This window comes from Battus philenor, unplaced genomic scaffold (genome assembly GCF_028537555.1).
Source record: "Battus philenor isolate CCGP_79_NKW_IND1 unplaced genomic scaffold, ilBatPhil1.0.hap1 SCAF_22, whole genome shotgun sequence".
NCBI lineage: Eukaryota > Metazoa > Arthropoda > Insecta > Lepidoptera > Papilionidae > Battus > Battus philenor.
The window spans coordinates 9375402-9389259 of NW_027181685.1; the positions used below are offsets into that span (position 1 = coordinate 9375402).

The 13858-nt window shown below is 33.0% G+C and overlaps 3 protein-coding genes across 3 annotated transcripts in view; 2 read left to right on the forward strand and 1 right to left on the reverse strand.

Moving 5' to 3' along the window:
* Positions 1-307: 307 nt before the first annotated feature.
* Positions 308-1785, reverse strand: LOC137923774 (WD repeat-containing protein 18). Its single transcript, XM_068767043.1, has one exon. The coding sequence runs from the start codon at positions 1652-1654 to the stop codon at positions 308-310; it is 1347 nt and encodes a 448-aa protein (XP_068623144.1). The 5' UTR covers positions 1655-1785.
* Positions 1786-2001: 216 nt separating this feature from the next.
* The window catches only part of MCTS1 (malignant T-cell-amplified sequence 1 homolog), a 54457-nt gene continuing 42600 nt past the window's right edge, over positions 2002-13858 (forward strand). The window contains exon 1 of the mRNA XM_068767059.1: positions 2002-2143. Within this exon, the coding sequence (XP_068623160.1) occupies positions 2133-2143 (11 nt within the window). The 5' untranslated portion in view covers positions 2002-2132. The remainder of the gene's footprint in view (positions 2144-13858) is intronic.
* On the forward strand, positions 3048-6179 carry AdipoR (adiponectin receptor). The gene has a single exon (XM_068766872.1). The coding sequence runs from the start codon at positions 3367-3369 to the stop codon at positions 4525-4527; it is 1161 nt and encodes a 386-aa protein (XP_068622973.1). The 5' UTR covers positions 3048-3366; the 3' UTR covers positions 4528-6179.

A 13858-nucleotide genomic window follows, 5' to 3' on the forward strand; every position in this document is an offset into this window, starting at 1 on the left:
GTCTACTTCAAAAAATAATGTGGGAAAAAGTAGCCATTAAAAGATGTATATAACAATTTATGACATAATTTATGTTTTGGCGAAATGTAAATTGGACACAAGAAAAATCAAAAGTATTGATAAATACAACAATTACTTTAACATTGAGACTAAACTGAAAATGTGATCTGCAAGACAATTTCAAGTATATCTTTTTTTACTTTTATATTACTTACTCATTTTTGTCATAAATGCTATTTTCCTAATAAATGTTGTTGATATAAAATAATAGACCAAATAAAATAAAATTTATTATAAAGTACTTTATTTATGATTTGAATGTTTTTAGTTTCTTCTTTTTAGGTTTGTTTTTTGCTGTAGGAACATTATTCACTTTCGGTGCAGTGGTTAAAGTTTTTCTAATTGTGTAGGCATATAAACTAGCATTAATATTTTTCAGTTGATCCAACTCTTCCTTGAAAGCTGCTTCTTTATTTTGAAACTCCAATTCTAATTCTTTAGATTTATCACATTCCACATCTTTGCTCTGTTGAAGAGGCCAGAAATTAATTCTTTTGTTTACTAATATTTCAAGTTCTGTAATTTCATCATTATCTTTTTCCAATGTTCTTTCTAAGCTATGTATTACTATTTTGGGCTTAAAATCTTGTTTGTATGTGGCTTGAGGATTAGGAGAAAAGAAAGCATTTAAAATTGGGCCTTTATGGGTAATAGTTCTCATAGGCTGTCGGCTTTTTATATGCCATAAGATAACTTTTCCATCATTTGATGCTGACATAATTGATTCACCATCAAGTGAAACTGAAATGCAGTTAATAGCTTTTGTATGCGATGAAAATTTAAGACTGTTGTCTTCGTTCATCATTAAGTCTTTATTTCTCACTGGATTTGTTAGACTAAATTGAAACATGCCACCTTCTGTGGTTCCTACAAATATATTTAATTCTAATACATCCATTGCAATACTTGTTAAAGGTACATCAAAAATTAAGTTTAGTAACATGTCACCTGTAGTTAAGTCATAAATTTTGCAAGTTCTGTCATTAGATACTGTACAAAGCCGCCCCAGCATACCGGTTTTGCTTACACACAAATCAGTTACAGGTAAGGAATGATCAGAGATAATATACACTGGATCATGTTGACCCGCAGTTGTTTGAGTGACTAGATCCACTTCCGGATGTGTAGCAATCGCTGCTAAAGACCACACCATTACCATTCCATCTTCAGCTGCAGATATAAAATATTGGCCATCTCTTGTAAATTTTATTATATTAACCTTTTGGTAATGTCGACTTATTATAGTCAAGAGACTGCCCGATGTAACTTGCCACAGGTAAATTTTTTCGTCGATACCCGCCGCACAAAACGTTCCGTCTTTGGTAAAGGAAAATGCATTGGCTTTCCCTGGTAGTACGAAACGCATGCCTTGAACTGTTTGCTGCGAGTTCAATGGCCACACATGAAGAATTGGCCTAGTCTTTTCAACAGCGGCGACGTAGTCATCGCCTATAAAACAAAGCGTCTTCATTTCACTTGTTCCACCACCTTTATAAGTCATTAAACTTGTCCCTGTGTGAGGATCCCAAAGACAGCAAGTCCACATAGTATTATTTGAATCGCTTGTCACAAGAACTTCTAATAAATTAGACATTTTTGTCTTCCTTCGCAAGGAATTTAATAATTTACTTTCTTCCTAAGAATGTACACCATGTGCTTTTAAATTAAATTGTTGTTTCAAAAATTGACATTACTCTTGAAACTTCTGTTCAGTTGCCAGAGAGAAAAACAAGATTAAAGAGATAATCCAATCTATTAATTTTCAATGAATAATTTTATTACTAATTTTTTTTTTGTTTTAAGTGTCTAAAAATTAAATATTTATTTTACTTAAATAAATACTGAAAAATGTAAGGCTGTATATACAACCAGTGAACAAAACGGTTAGCGGTTGGCGGATCTGTCTGACATTTCAACCAATGACTAAAGGGTATTTGTGAAGTTCATTGGCTGAGCCGCAACCTTCATATATTTTGTCAAGTGTTATTCAAGTTCTGTAGCTCTGATTAAAATTGTCGGTGATTATATTGTATATTTAGTAGTTAAATAGAGTGGTTTGTCAAAGCTGCAACATGTTTAAAAAGTAAGTAGATTTAACTTTTTAAGGATTAAATGCTTACTTTTTCTTATATTTAAATGTAATAATTGTAAGGTTATATAGGTTTATGTTTTGTCAAATAACCTATAGACGTAGTATACACAGTAGCCAATCACAGAAGAGATTTCGTTGTAGCATATTTGTTGCCAGTTTCGTTAAACAGATATAGATAACAAGTGGTGTTTGGTAGACGTTCAAATACCATTTAACTTTATGTTAACAAAAAATCGTATTGTAATGATTTTGTTTAAATACATTCCATGCCGCGATCTCGTTTTTTTCTTAAGCATTTTTTTATTTAGAGGGTTTAATTATGTAACCATTTATGCTATGTTCACTAATTATTAAACAACCATTAACAATAATTATATTATATTTATAATGTTCTAACTTCTAAGGAAAATCAGTTATTAGTTTTTTGTTATTTCTGCTATATCTTAAGCTGGTTATAGCGTCTAAGCCCTTATCGGAAGAAATAGAAAAACAAAAACGTTCCAAGCCATAGTTTCTGAAATCAAATCCACGCTAAGCACCTTCAGATATCTTAATCCATTGAAGGCGTAAGTTCCATTGGGAAAACAATATTTGTTTTTTACAAAAAAACAATTAATTATTTACTATTTTATCACATTTTGGAACAAAGAAAAGCGAAGATGTAATTTTTTTATCGTTTCCTACCTATGTAGTTAAAAACCACCACACTCATAAAAAAAATTTCCGCTATAATGCATACTAAAAGTAGGTAAATACAATTTTCGTTATTATTAGTAATCGTTATAACGATTATTTTAGTTATAGAATTCACTTCACTAATGTAATGGTGACACGACAAAGGCTATCCTTTGTAAAAATGCCTCTGAACCAATCGAATGTTGTTTGAGTGAGATAGATGTATTAAGAAACGAATATGGTGATCGGAATCGGTCGGTCGACATTTCAACAGTTCTTTGCAGCTGCTCTAAATTGATTGTTGTTTCACGGCGACATTACGATTTTCAAACAATAAAATTAACTTTGAAAAAATACATACGCACTACGTTTAAATTTTGTAAAGCCTCGTTTTGTATAAATTTACATCGTGCGCGTCGTGTTTATATTTCGTGACGTAACTGGATTTCTACCGACTGGAATAACTGTTTCTCCGTCTTAAACGAAGGCCGTGTCGGATGCGAAAGCTTGGAGTGTAGCCGATTGCGTACAACGCAACGATGTGGGAAGTGGACTCTGACACGGGGTCCCACAGCGCTTCGTCGGATGGATTACGACGGCGGCAAGGATGGGACCCCGAGGCCGAGAGCCTCGCTTCTCAAATGGATGAACTCGATGAAGTGCTCGCCGAGGAGGAGGAAGGTTGCCCTTTGCCGTCAACGCCAGAGGATCAACATCTATTAGACGCGGAGATGGCAGAAGTTTTAAAAGCAGGTGTGCTCTCCGATGAGATAGATCTCGGAGCTCTTGCTCACAATGCGGCAGAACAAGCTGAAGAATTTGTCCGTAAAGTTTGGGAAGCTTCGTGGAACGTATGCCACTTCAGACACTTACCGCGTTGGCTACAGGACAACGATTACCTTCATAAGGGACACAGACCGCCATTGCCGTCGTTCAGCGCATGTTTCGCGTCTATATTCCGTATTCACACGGAAACTGGTAACATCTGGACGCATTTACTTGGATGTGTAGCCTTCATCGGCGTCGCGATATACTTCCTGTCGCGCCCGTCCATTGAGATACAGATGCAGGAGAAAATGATCTTTGGTGTATTTTTTATTGGTGCTATTGTGTGCTTGGGCTTTTCGTTTGCATATCACACACTATACTGCCACTCTGAAATGGTGGGTAAATTGTTCTCCAAGTTGGACTACTGTGGCATTGCACTGTTGATTATGGGTTCATTTGTTCCTTGGCTGTACTATAGTTTCTACTGTCACTACAGACCTAAAATAATATACTTATCTGTTGTGGTTGTGTTAGGAATATTATCCATTATAGTTTCATTATGGGATAGATTCTCAGAACCACGTTTGAGACCTCTTCGGGCTGGAGTGTTTATGGGCTTTGGATTATCAGGTATTGTGCCAGCAATTCACTACGGAATAACTGAGGGATGGTTTAGTCAGGTTAGCAAGGCATCACTTGGATGGCTTGTTCTTATGGGACTGCTATACATTTTAGGAGCAATGTTTTATGCCCTTAGAGTTCCAGAAAGATGGTTTCCTGGTAAATGTGATATCTGGTTCCAGTCTCATCAAATATTCCATGTTCTAGTTATTGTGGCTGCATTTGTCCACTACCATGGTATCAGTGAATTAGCATCATACCGTGTAACTGTTGGAGAATGTTCAATGCCCCCATCATCTATTGCATTCTAGCCCCCAAACCCTACCAAATGTGATAGTAGACCATAGATAATTTTAAGTAGAATACAGATGATCAATAGTTTCATTGTTTCTTTTCAATATTGAAAGTATTATTGGTTTACCATCTTCAAAAGAATTTTTTGTGTGTTTAACAGTTAGTTTTATTGTTTGATGGTAGATTCTTTTTAATAAGCCAACTAATTTCAATGAGACTGTTGATTTAATGTTTTGAAACTAAACAAAGACGATAAGAAAATCAGGGGTTTTATTGGGCTAGAGAATATTACTTATATAAGACCTAATTTTTTATTTATTTTTAAATTTTAGTTAAACAGATTGTATCAGTTCAATCGTTTGTTTTGCACTTGAATTAGAACTTTTTTAGATTGTTCTTTTAAGGCACATATCTTTAACAAATAGTACTTAATTGTTTTTTGTTGTAATCACCTTTCTATTAATTTAGCACAATTGTATATTATCCATTCATCTTCAGAGATTTTTGAGTTTCTTGTCTACACTCCTGGAAATAATGATTACAATTTTCTTGTTAATAATGATGTCATGTCATAAATGCTCTAATTTGTAAAACAACTTTAGTGCTTCTGTTATATTATTGAAAATTTATATTGCTTGTATTTAGACCTGAATTATTTGTGGATTCAATAAAAACATCTTTATCATTTCATATGTAAATTTACTTTTCTATCATTGTATTTTCAACTATTTATAATTATTCATTTTATAATGCACTTGCAGCTGTTACCTGATAATGAGCTAAATAATTGTAATAACATTTGATAAATATAAACAATAAGCAATTTTTATACAGTAATATTAGTTTTTTATACATTCCACTGGGTGGGGAATCCTTTAATATGTTGAAGATAAACATGTATTTATTTGTTTACAATTTTCATTTTATTAAATACATTCTTATTTCTTGGGAAAATGTTTCATGTGTTGTTCTATGGTCTGCATTAGTATTAAAAGTGAAATAAATTCAAAGTATATTCTAAATTGTTATATAAGTGTTCATAAATATAAAGATTTTATGAGAAAAAAAAGGAAAAAAAATGTGATGATACTTATATTTTAAAACTGAACTCTATTTGTCATGAGAAATTACATTTAATGATATTAATAGGAATGAGGAATTAAGTACTATTTTCATTGTAATCAAAAGATTAGGATAAAGTAGATTTTGGTTTTTTATGTGCACTTAAAGAATTTCAATAATGTAGTGGTATTGGTGAAAAAGATTTTTCATTTTGTTGTAGTATTAAACAATAGTGAACATATTTTTGAATTCCTTTTTGGCATATCAAGAGAAAGATACTTGAAATACTGTTTTGGTTTGAATTAAGCTGGCAATGAAAGACAATATTTTTCACAGATGTTTTTATTGCAATTTTCAATTTATTATCTGTTATATATGTATGCAAATAAGTTTTTTTTTAAAAACAACTTTAAAAATATTGAATTTGTGTGTTATAAATAAACTAAAATTGTAAAGTAAAAATTTTCATAAATACTATAGTTCTTAATTTGGAATTATTTTTGAACTAAAAATGCTTGTGACTTTCTGTTTATATTGTTACATTTAATTTGTTATATGTTTTTTTTAAAGATAAAAATATGATATTGCAATAAAGAATAAGAATATATTGAGTCGGTTTATTTTCTCTACTATAAGTTTTCGAGACCTCACTACCATGGATTGTGGACATGTTGTGTATGAATAAAGTAACAAAAACAGTCTTAAAATTAACATTGAGTACTGACTTTATAGAAAACTAATTATTTATTTCATAGTTTATATCAATTGCAATGTTGTATGGTACCCAGAGGTTACTGCTGCCCAACCTCTGAAAAGAAGTTTGTGTGCCACTGGCAATTAAAAACAGTGTGAATTATATAAAATTGTATCCCGGGTATTGAACCCAGAGTCCAATGATCCCAAGTCTCAGTACTCTACTGCTGGGTTTACCACTGCTATTTATTATTTATATTGCAATGAATGCTGAATTTTGCATTTTTAAAATAATACTTTAAATAAAAATTACTGCGGTTCAATTTATAAAATAAAACAAAGATAACAATATTTTATGGCATTCTCAAGCAGATAAAGCCAAAGGATCCAGAATTTAGTATGGTTTTGTGTATTATCTACATAAAATTTAGCAATTAATAATTTGATAGTTAATAATTATCTGTACACCTCTACATGGTAATGGGCTAAAATTGTAAATTCTTAAAAATGGTGAAAGTTTAGCTCATTTGTCAACAAAAAGCTTTAAATTTTTTCATCAAATTTTAATTATTTCCTATAAAGTTTATTGAAATGTTACAGGCAAATAACTTCTGGCAGCACAAAGTCTATGGGGACAGCTAGTTATCGATAATTAATTTGAATGTAAAATTCGAATTTTGAAAATGCCTTTTTTCGTTATATTATCGTTATTTTATTCTTCCTTAAATCAACGATTTTTGAATACGGTGTACCGTATGTTAATTGACAAAAAATCATTTATACATTTACCTCTTCAAGGATTTAATACCTATTACTGATCACCCTATATAATATTATTGATTGTACGAAAAGTTAAATGTTATCAAAAAAATAAATTATAGTATTCCGTAGAGGGTACTTCTAATGTACAGAAATATATTTTTTTAAATTGAAACCGTCTGAACTAGGTTAGAATGCTTCGAAGTAAATAATTAGCGGTTTGCACGTCAATGCAATGCAAGTGTTGCGTGATCAGTAACATCAGGTTAGGGTTCAGGCATGGAACTTATTGGCACCGATCGATTTTGTATGACCTTGTGACCATCTGTAGCGAAACAGATATGTTAACCATGTAATAAAAGTTTCAATGTTCAATATTGTTACTGTTTGCTTTTTATAAGAGCTGCAATGCAAATTGTTCGCTATTTCAGTGGTCAAATTAAACGTAATGTTTTTGTTCCACATCAAGGCATAGGATCCAAAGATCATAGATCCCTCAACCTAATATTAAGTTATAACATTATATCTTTATATAAAAACCGACGGTCCACATTAGATCGAAACCGTGGTAGGGAGGACTTACGGACTTTTTTACTTTTTTTAATGTCAATCGTTGTTCAATATCATTTTTATATATATTTGTATACACATACATATTTCATGCTTGTTAAAAAAACAGTTAATATGTATTGTAAACAATTATCGTTGATTAACTATGTAGATTATGTAGATTATAAAATACGGAAATAGATAATGCAAAACACTTGTTTCAAAATAGGTTGTTTATTAAAAACATAATTTATTGCCTGATACTCTTCTGATTTTAATTTATGAAGCGCGTCCAATAAATATTTACTACGTGTGTATTTCGGGGACGTGTTGACAAAAAACAACAACAATTACATGACATGACATTCAATCATTTACATCACGCAGACAATGCCTAGCTTCCCGCTAAATATAGCACGTATTTTATATTAATAAGCACTTAGCTTAATACAAAATAGCGTCTTTGAGTTTCTTTTTGATGCTAATTGAAACATTTACTTATATTTATGTCCATTTGAAGAACAATCAACGATCCATTACATTTCTCATTCATGTAGGATAATATATAGTGTTCACATGTGTCACGGAAAAGCCCAATTTGAGAGACACTACTATTAAATCTAGCGGTAGCGGCTTGACTGATTTGCGATCTTATATAAATCACGCGTTGTACATTAATTATATAGGATTGTCACTGCTCATAAACAAGGTCCCAGAGGATGGGCAGCAGCATCCTATACCTTTCATTATACCATACTGCGATCGCCAACAAGCCTGCCACGCGATGTAGATGTCTGGGAGGCCTATGCAGTGTGTCTATGGGCTGAAACGACGACGACAAATGTATCATCTCATATCATCCTTTGACTTAAAGCTACCAGGGTTCCACGCTCTGAAACCCACAACTATTTTATTTGTGATTGCTTTCACAGTATCTTTAATAAATTTTTCCAAGCTTAAGATACATTATATGGGAGGGTATTTTAAAAACATATGTTGAAAGTTGGACAGATGACTTTGTTAATGTCGTTGGGAGACAATGGAATCCGCTTCCAACTTATCCTATTGGAAATATATAGTGAGGCCTATGTCCTGCAGTGGGTGTTTTACGGCTGAAACGATGTTGATGATGAAATATAAACCTTCGTCAATGGTATAACAAAACAAGGGCGTGGATCGTATAAAATATTGTAAAAGACATGCATATATGACTGAAAGGAGCGGTTGATCTTCTTACGCATACCCTTGGCACAGGAGAACGCTTCTGTAAGCATTATAGTAAAAATCAAACATGTTTAACTAATAATCAATATTAATTTTTTGGTTATTCATATACAACGTGATCTCAACATTAGGTACACGTCGATAAAACTTCTGTGAAATAATTAGTTGGGAACAAGTGCAGCTGTTATCACACAGAAGCATTGCACGCGTGTATGTTGTGTGTACACGGTTACTCTATCGACTTGTTGACCTTATTAGTATTCTTATGTTACAATGTTAATTATTTAAAATTTACAATAAACAGCGGAATTAGAACTAAGTGTTTGTTTTTTATAATGAATAATGCAGTATCCTCATTGGAATTTACAGCTTTGTCAGGTTTTGAGTTGGTAGACTGCTGTTTAAACCTTTATACAAATGACATCAGACTTGATATAGTCTCCCAGTTCCAGCATAGCTTCTGGTTAAGGCAAGTGCTCATTTAAGCTAACTTATCTGTCACAAACTTAACGACCAATGGATAAGTTCTCTCATTATTGTTATCAGTAGCCAACTTAGATCAGCGTGGTTGGACTGACCTCGAGACACTTGAATAATGTCTCAATTCGGGGTATTCCCCGGCAGCTGCGTTGACCGTTATATATTTCAATGGATTTAAATTTTCCATTGAATAGAAAGGTTCTATCGGAATGAACGACAGGTCCACAGCTGGACAAAGACCTAGGCCCTTATATTTCCAATAACACCTGATAAAAGCGTCCTGCAACCCGGGTCTGTCGTGTGTAGATGTCTTACGCTGTGCTTGCCAGTCTGTGCTCTTCACTTCAGAATCTTTAGGCCCCAACGATCATCAGTTCTGCATCTGCATTCAGCGTCTCTTTACGACCTTAACTAGATTTATATATATACATGCCTTGCCTTTCATGTCATCCGCGTGTAATAATTGTTCCAGATTTTTGGCGCCGTAGTTACTAGGCTAATGTACTTTTACAAGAGTAACTTACTAAACTAAAAGGTAATTAAATCGCGGTATTGCCAGATTTTGTAAAAGCCATGTGTATTACTTCATCATTATTTCCGTCATAGGATGTAGTTCGCCATAGGCCTCTCTACAGATCTTCAATGGGATTGGTCCGAAGCGGCTTCGATTTATGAAATAAAGCTAAAATTATTTTTAATATAATTAACGTATACAAAAAGCTTACTTAAAGAACCGTTTTTTTTCATGATATTCCCCCTAATAACGAATATGTTTGTACTGGATCGGTACAAAATTCCAAACGCATGTTATCACGTATACTGTTTGTACAACGTAAATATATCTTATCCGACAATATTCGCTTTGTCTTTATAGTCACATGCTTATCATAATCAACCTTATCTATGTAGACCAAATGTGCCTTTGGATTACAAAATATTACAATCATTTATAAACTTTATATAATATTAATAAAGACTTTTATTGTGACTTAAAAAGTACAATAATGTTTACTCAACACTACTCTTACATGTATTAACTAAATTTAATTTTATTTCCACATTTATGGTGTATTGTTATTTTTTGTAAGTCCTTTTGCCAGTTGGCTAAGGTCTCCTCCAACCTTCTCTATTCTACTCTATCTCTGGCCACTCTGCTCCTACTCCAACTTGCCTTATATCATCGTCCCACCTTGCTTATCACGCACCGCACTTGCCATTTGTCAATGAGCAATGGAGCGAAGCGTGGTAGTAGAGGAGAGAAACAATATGAAAAAATTGACACCAGGAAAACGAGCAAGATACAAGACTTTATCATAAAAATAAAAAGACTTAAATGGAAGTGGTCAGGACTTATGATAAGAGGAAAGGACAAGTGGAGCAGACAGTGATATCCAAGAAAAGGAAAAAGGAAAAGAGTAGACAAAGAAAAAGGTGGGACGATGAAACTTTATATATATATATTGCAATAATTCACCGTGGTTTCATAATAACGATTTATTTAACTTATTGTTATCAAAATTGTTCAAGAATATTGACCTTCTCTTTCTGCACATGTTCATTTTATTTTAAGACAATACTAGTATTTAAAAAGTTGATATACAGGAAGTATTATATTGAAACCTGTTATCTGTTATTTATTATAAATGTCCAGTATATGTGTGAGAAATGGGCAGCAATGTTCATTACTAGCAGATTTTTGATGTTATAAAACACTTATAATACAACACAGTTTTGAATAATATTTTATGTTCGAACCATCCGATGGTATAAGCGACTGCTCTTTCTTCATGCCGCTATTAAACCTAATAACAAGTTCCACAAAGTATTAGTCTATTCTCAAAGTGTTTACGAAATATGTGTCTCATCATCGTCATCAGTTGAGAGGTAATATGTCCTCCACTGGACATAGGACGCGTCCAGAGATTTCCAACAGAACCAGTTGGAAGGGACCCGCGTTCAGCGCCTTCCGACGACCTCAACAAGATTGTTTGTCCACCATGTGAGCAGACAAACACATGTCCTCGCAATAATCAATTTTTAACAATTACACTATTTGACAGTCTCGCCGACGTGTAAATAATCAATTGATTTCCAATTTCGCTGTTATAAAAATACGAACAACGCAAACAAATTGGAATTAAAAATGTACACGAATGTTCTTTTACGAAAGGAACACGTTAAGATGGTGTGAAATTTAATCAAATTATTCATAGTACAATCTATCTCTGAAACTGGGGTACGAAATACGCTTTAGATCGTTTTTGTTTTCGATCTGAGTCTAAACTGTTTACTTGTTGGCATTTGCAGAATTCAAAGGCTTGAGTGGGTAGAACGTGGAAAGCAATTAGCCTAAATCTCTTTTACGCAACCTTCAAGGACTATGAAACCTTGGCCCGGAACGATAGATCTTATGAGATATTATCGGATTGTGAGACCGCCAAGTTGTTAGTGAAAGTGGGCGCTCCATGATGTGATCTGGCACAAAGGCCTCCGAAAGGGGACATTATGTTTGGGTTTTCAATTAACCCTTTAAAGCACAGAATTTTAGAAAATAAAAATACCTATATTGCAGAGAAATTTTATATAATTCAAAAAATTGACTAAAATTGGGATATTTTAATTATTATAACGACACACAATGATATAAAAACATAAAAAAATTATAAATAATACAATTCGAGCATCAATTATAAGGTGGGACTCAAATAGTCCCACCATGCAACGTGGGGTGAATGGTACATGGACATGTTGGGACGTTTTTGGTACAACCGCGCCTCAGAGAGTTAATATGAGTTTAGCATCCCATCTCAGGAGCTCACGACAGGGAGTTAGGTCCTCGGGGCAATACAGTATGTATATATACTATTTCTCCGGATCGGAAGACCTCCGAACTCTTAGCTTCAACTTTCGCTTTTCGCTCAAAGATGTTTCAATAAAGGTGCGTATACGCACGTTAGTTAAAATATTAATGTTTCTTTTTGTTTAAAGAATGAGGTGAGTTACAAACCAAGCACGTATTCGTTTCTTAAAGGAGAGATCACTAAGTACACAAGAATAATTACAACATAAAAAGTATTGTGGCCATAGTGGCCAGTAGTACTATGCGTTCTCTCGTAAATGCGACATACGATATCCAATTTAAGAGTAATAACTGAATATAAACTATTCAATCGCGTGTTAACTTACTTAAATGTATCGCTTTAGATTTAGAACGGCGAACATTTAATGAGATTTCGGGTCAATGACCTCGCTTGCACTACTTTTGAAAACATGCACTATTCAGCTATGGGGAAAGGCTCACATAAGCTGTCACGAAGGTATAAATATCATCATGTAGTATATACATATATATATTTACGATCTAGCTTTTATATGTGTTCTTTAATCTGTACATTATTTTGATCACTTGTGTACGTTAGGAGAAGAATTCGAGAAGTGCCTAATTTAAGAGTAACTAGAGTTAAATTGCACTATAGTATTGTTATAGTACGCCACATACTTTCCAAAAAATATCACGATCCAAAGCGAAGGATACGACGCAAAGAGGAGGAGGAGAATCAAATAGTGCGTTATCTTGGAGGTATATCCATATTAGCAACAACGTTTGCACAACATTCCATAAAACAGCCCTCTTCACTGATTATACTAGGTGTTTGGCTACAGGCGTAAAAGTTTTATAGGTCTAAATGTATAGCTAATTTGCTATCAATTATGTAAAGTATACTCTAACCAGAAGTCGATGATTTCAGAAATAATAAATAGCGTAATGATAATATAGTAGGAAAAAGGTTTTAAAAATTTGAAATAATTATTGTCTACTATCTGTTTATCTGACTATTTGGTATTGCCAGACGTAATAACTCATTTTTTCTATTGAAATGCGACAAGGCAATTAGCCTGATAAAAAATAAATTAATGTTACATGTTTCAGAACGATCGCTTAATGCAGCGTGGTTTTTTATTTTTAATATCGTTTCTCCTGTCACAGATAAAATAGGGACTTTTCTTTAGTTATTTATTTTCGATTTACAAAATTTTTTCTGAATTTTTCTAGTTAATCGGTGTGGTTGGAAATTTGGAAAGGTCCAAAAATTTTTGCGATCAATTAAGCTATACTTTTTCGCAGCGTGTAAAACCGATTATTCAAATTTTAAAAACTAAACTAGTAAAATTTATTCAAATCAACCTCGCCAAAAAGTAACACATAAAACTCGTAATATTTTGTACATTATTCCTTATTAAAATGTTCGACGTAATAATGTAGTTTACCTTGAAGTTTTCGATAGGGACATTATTCATATCAATCCGTATTTGTGTTTGTTTATATAAATTATACCCAAAAACATAGCAATATATTTGGTTTGAGAAGGTGCTAGAAATTAATTGTTATTTGTGTGGTTAATAATAATTCTTCGAAGAATACTAAAAGCGTCTTATTCAGAAACAAATATTTTCTTATGAAGGAACCAAATAAAACCAATAATTTTTCACTTTATTACGTTTTGAAAAACACCTTTGAAAAGTCAACCGACGACGTTTCAGCCCATAGACGCCCCCAACAAAGCATAGGTCTTCTTCCAA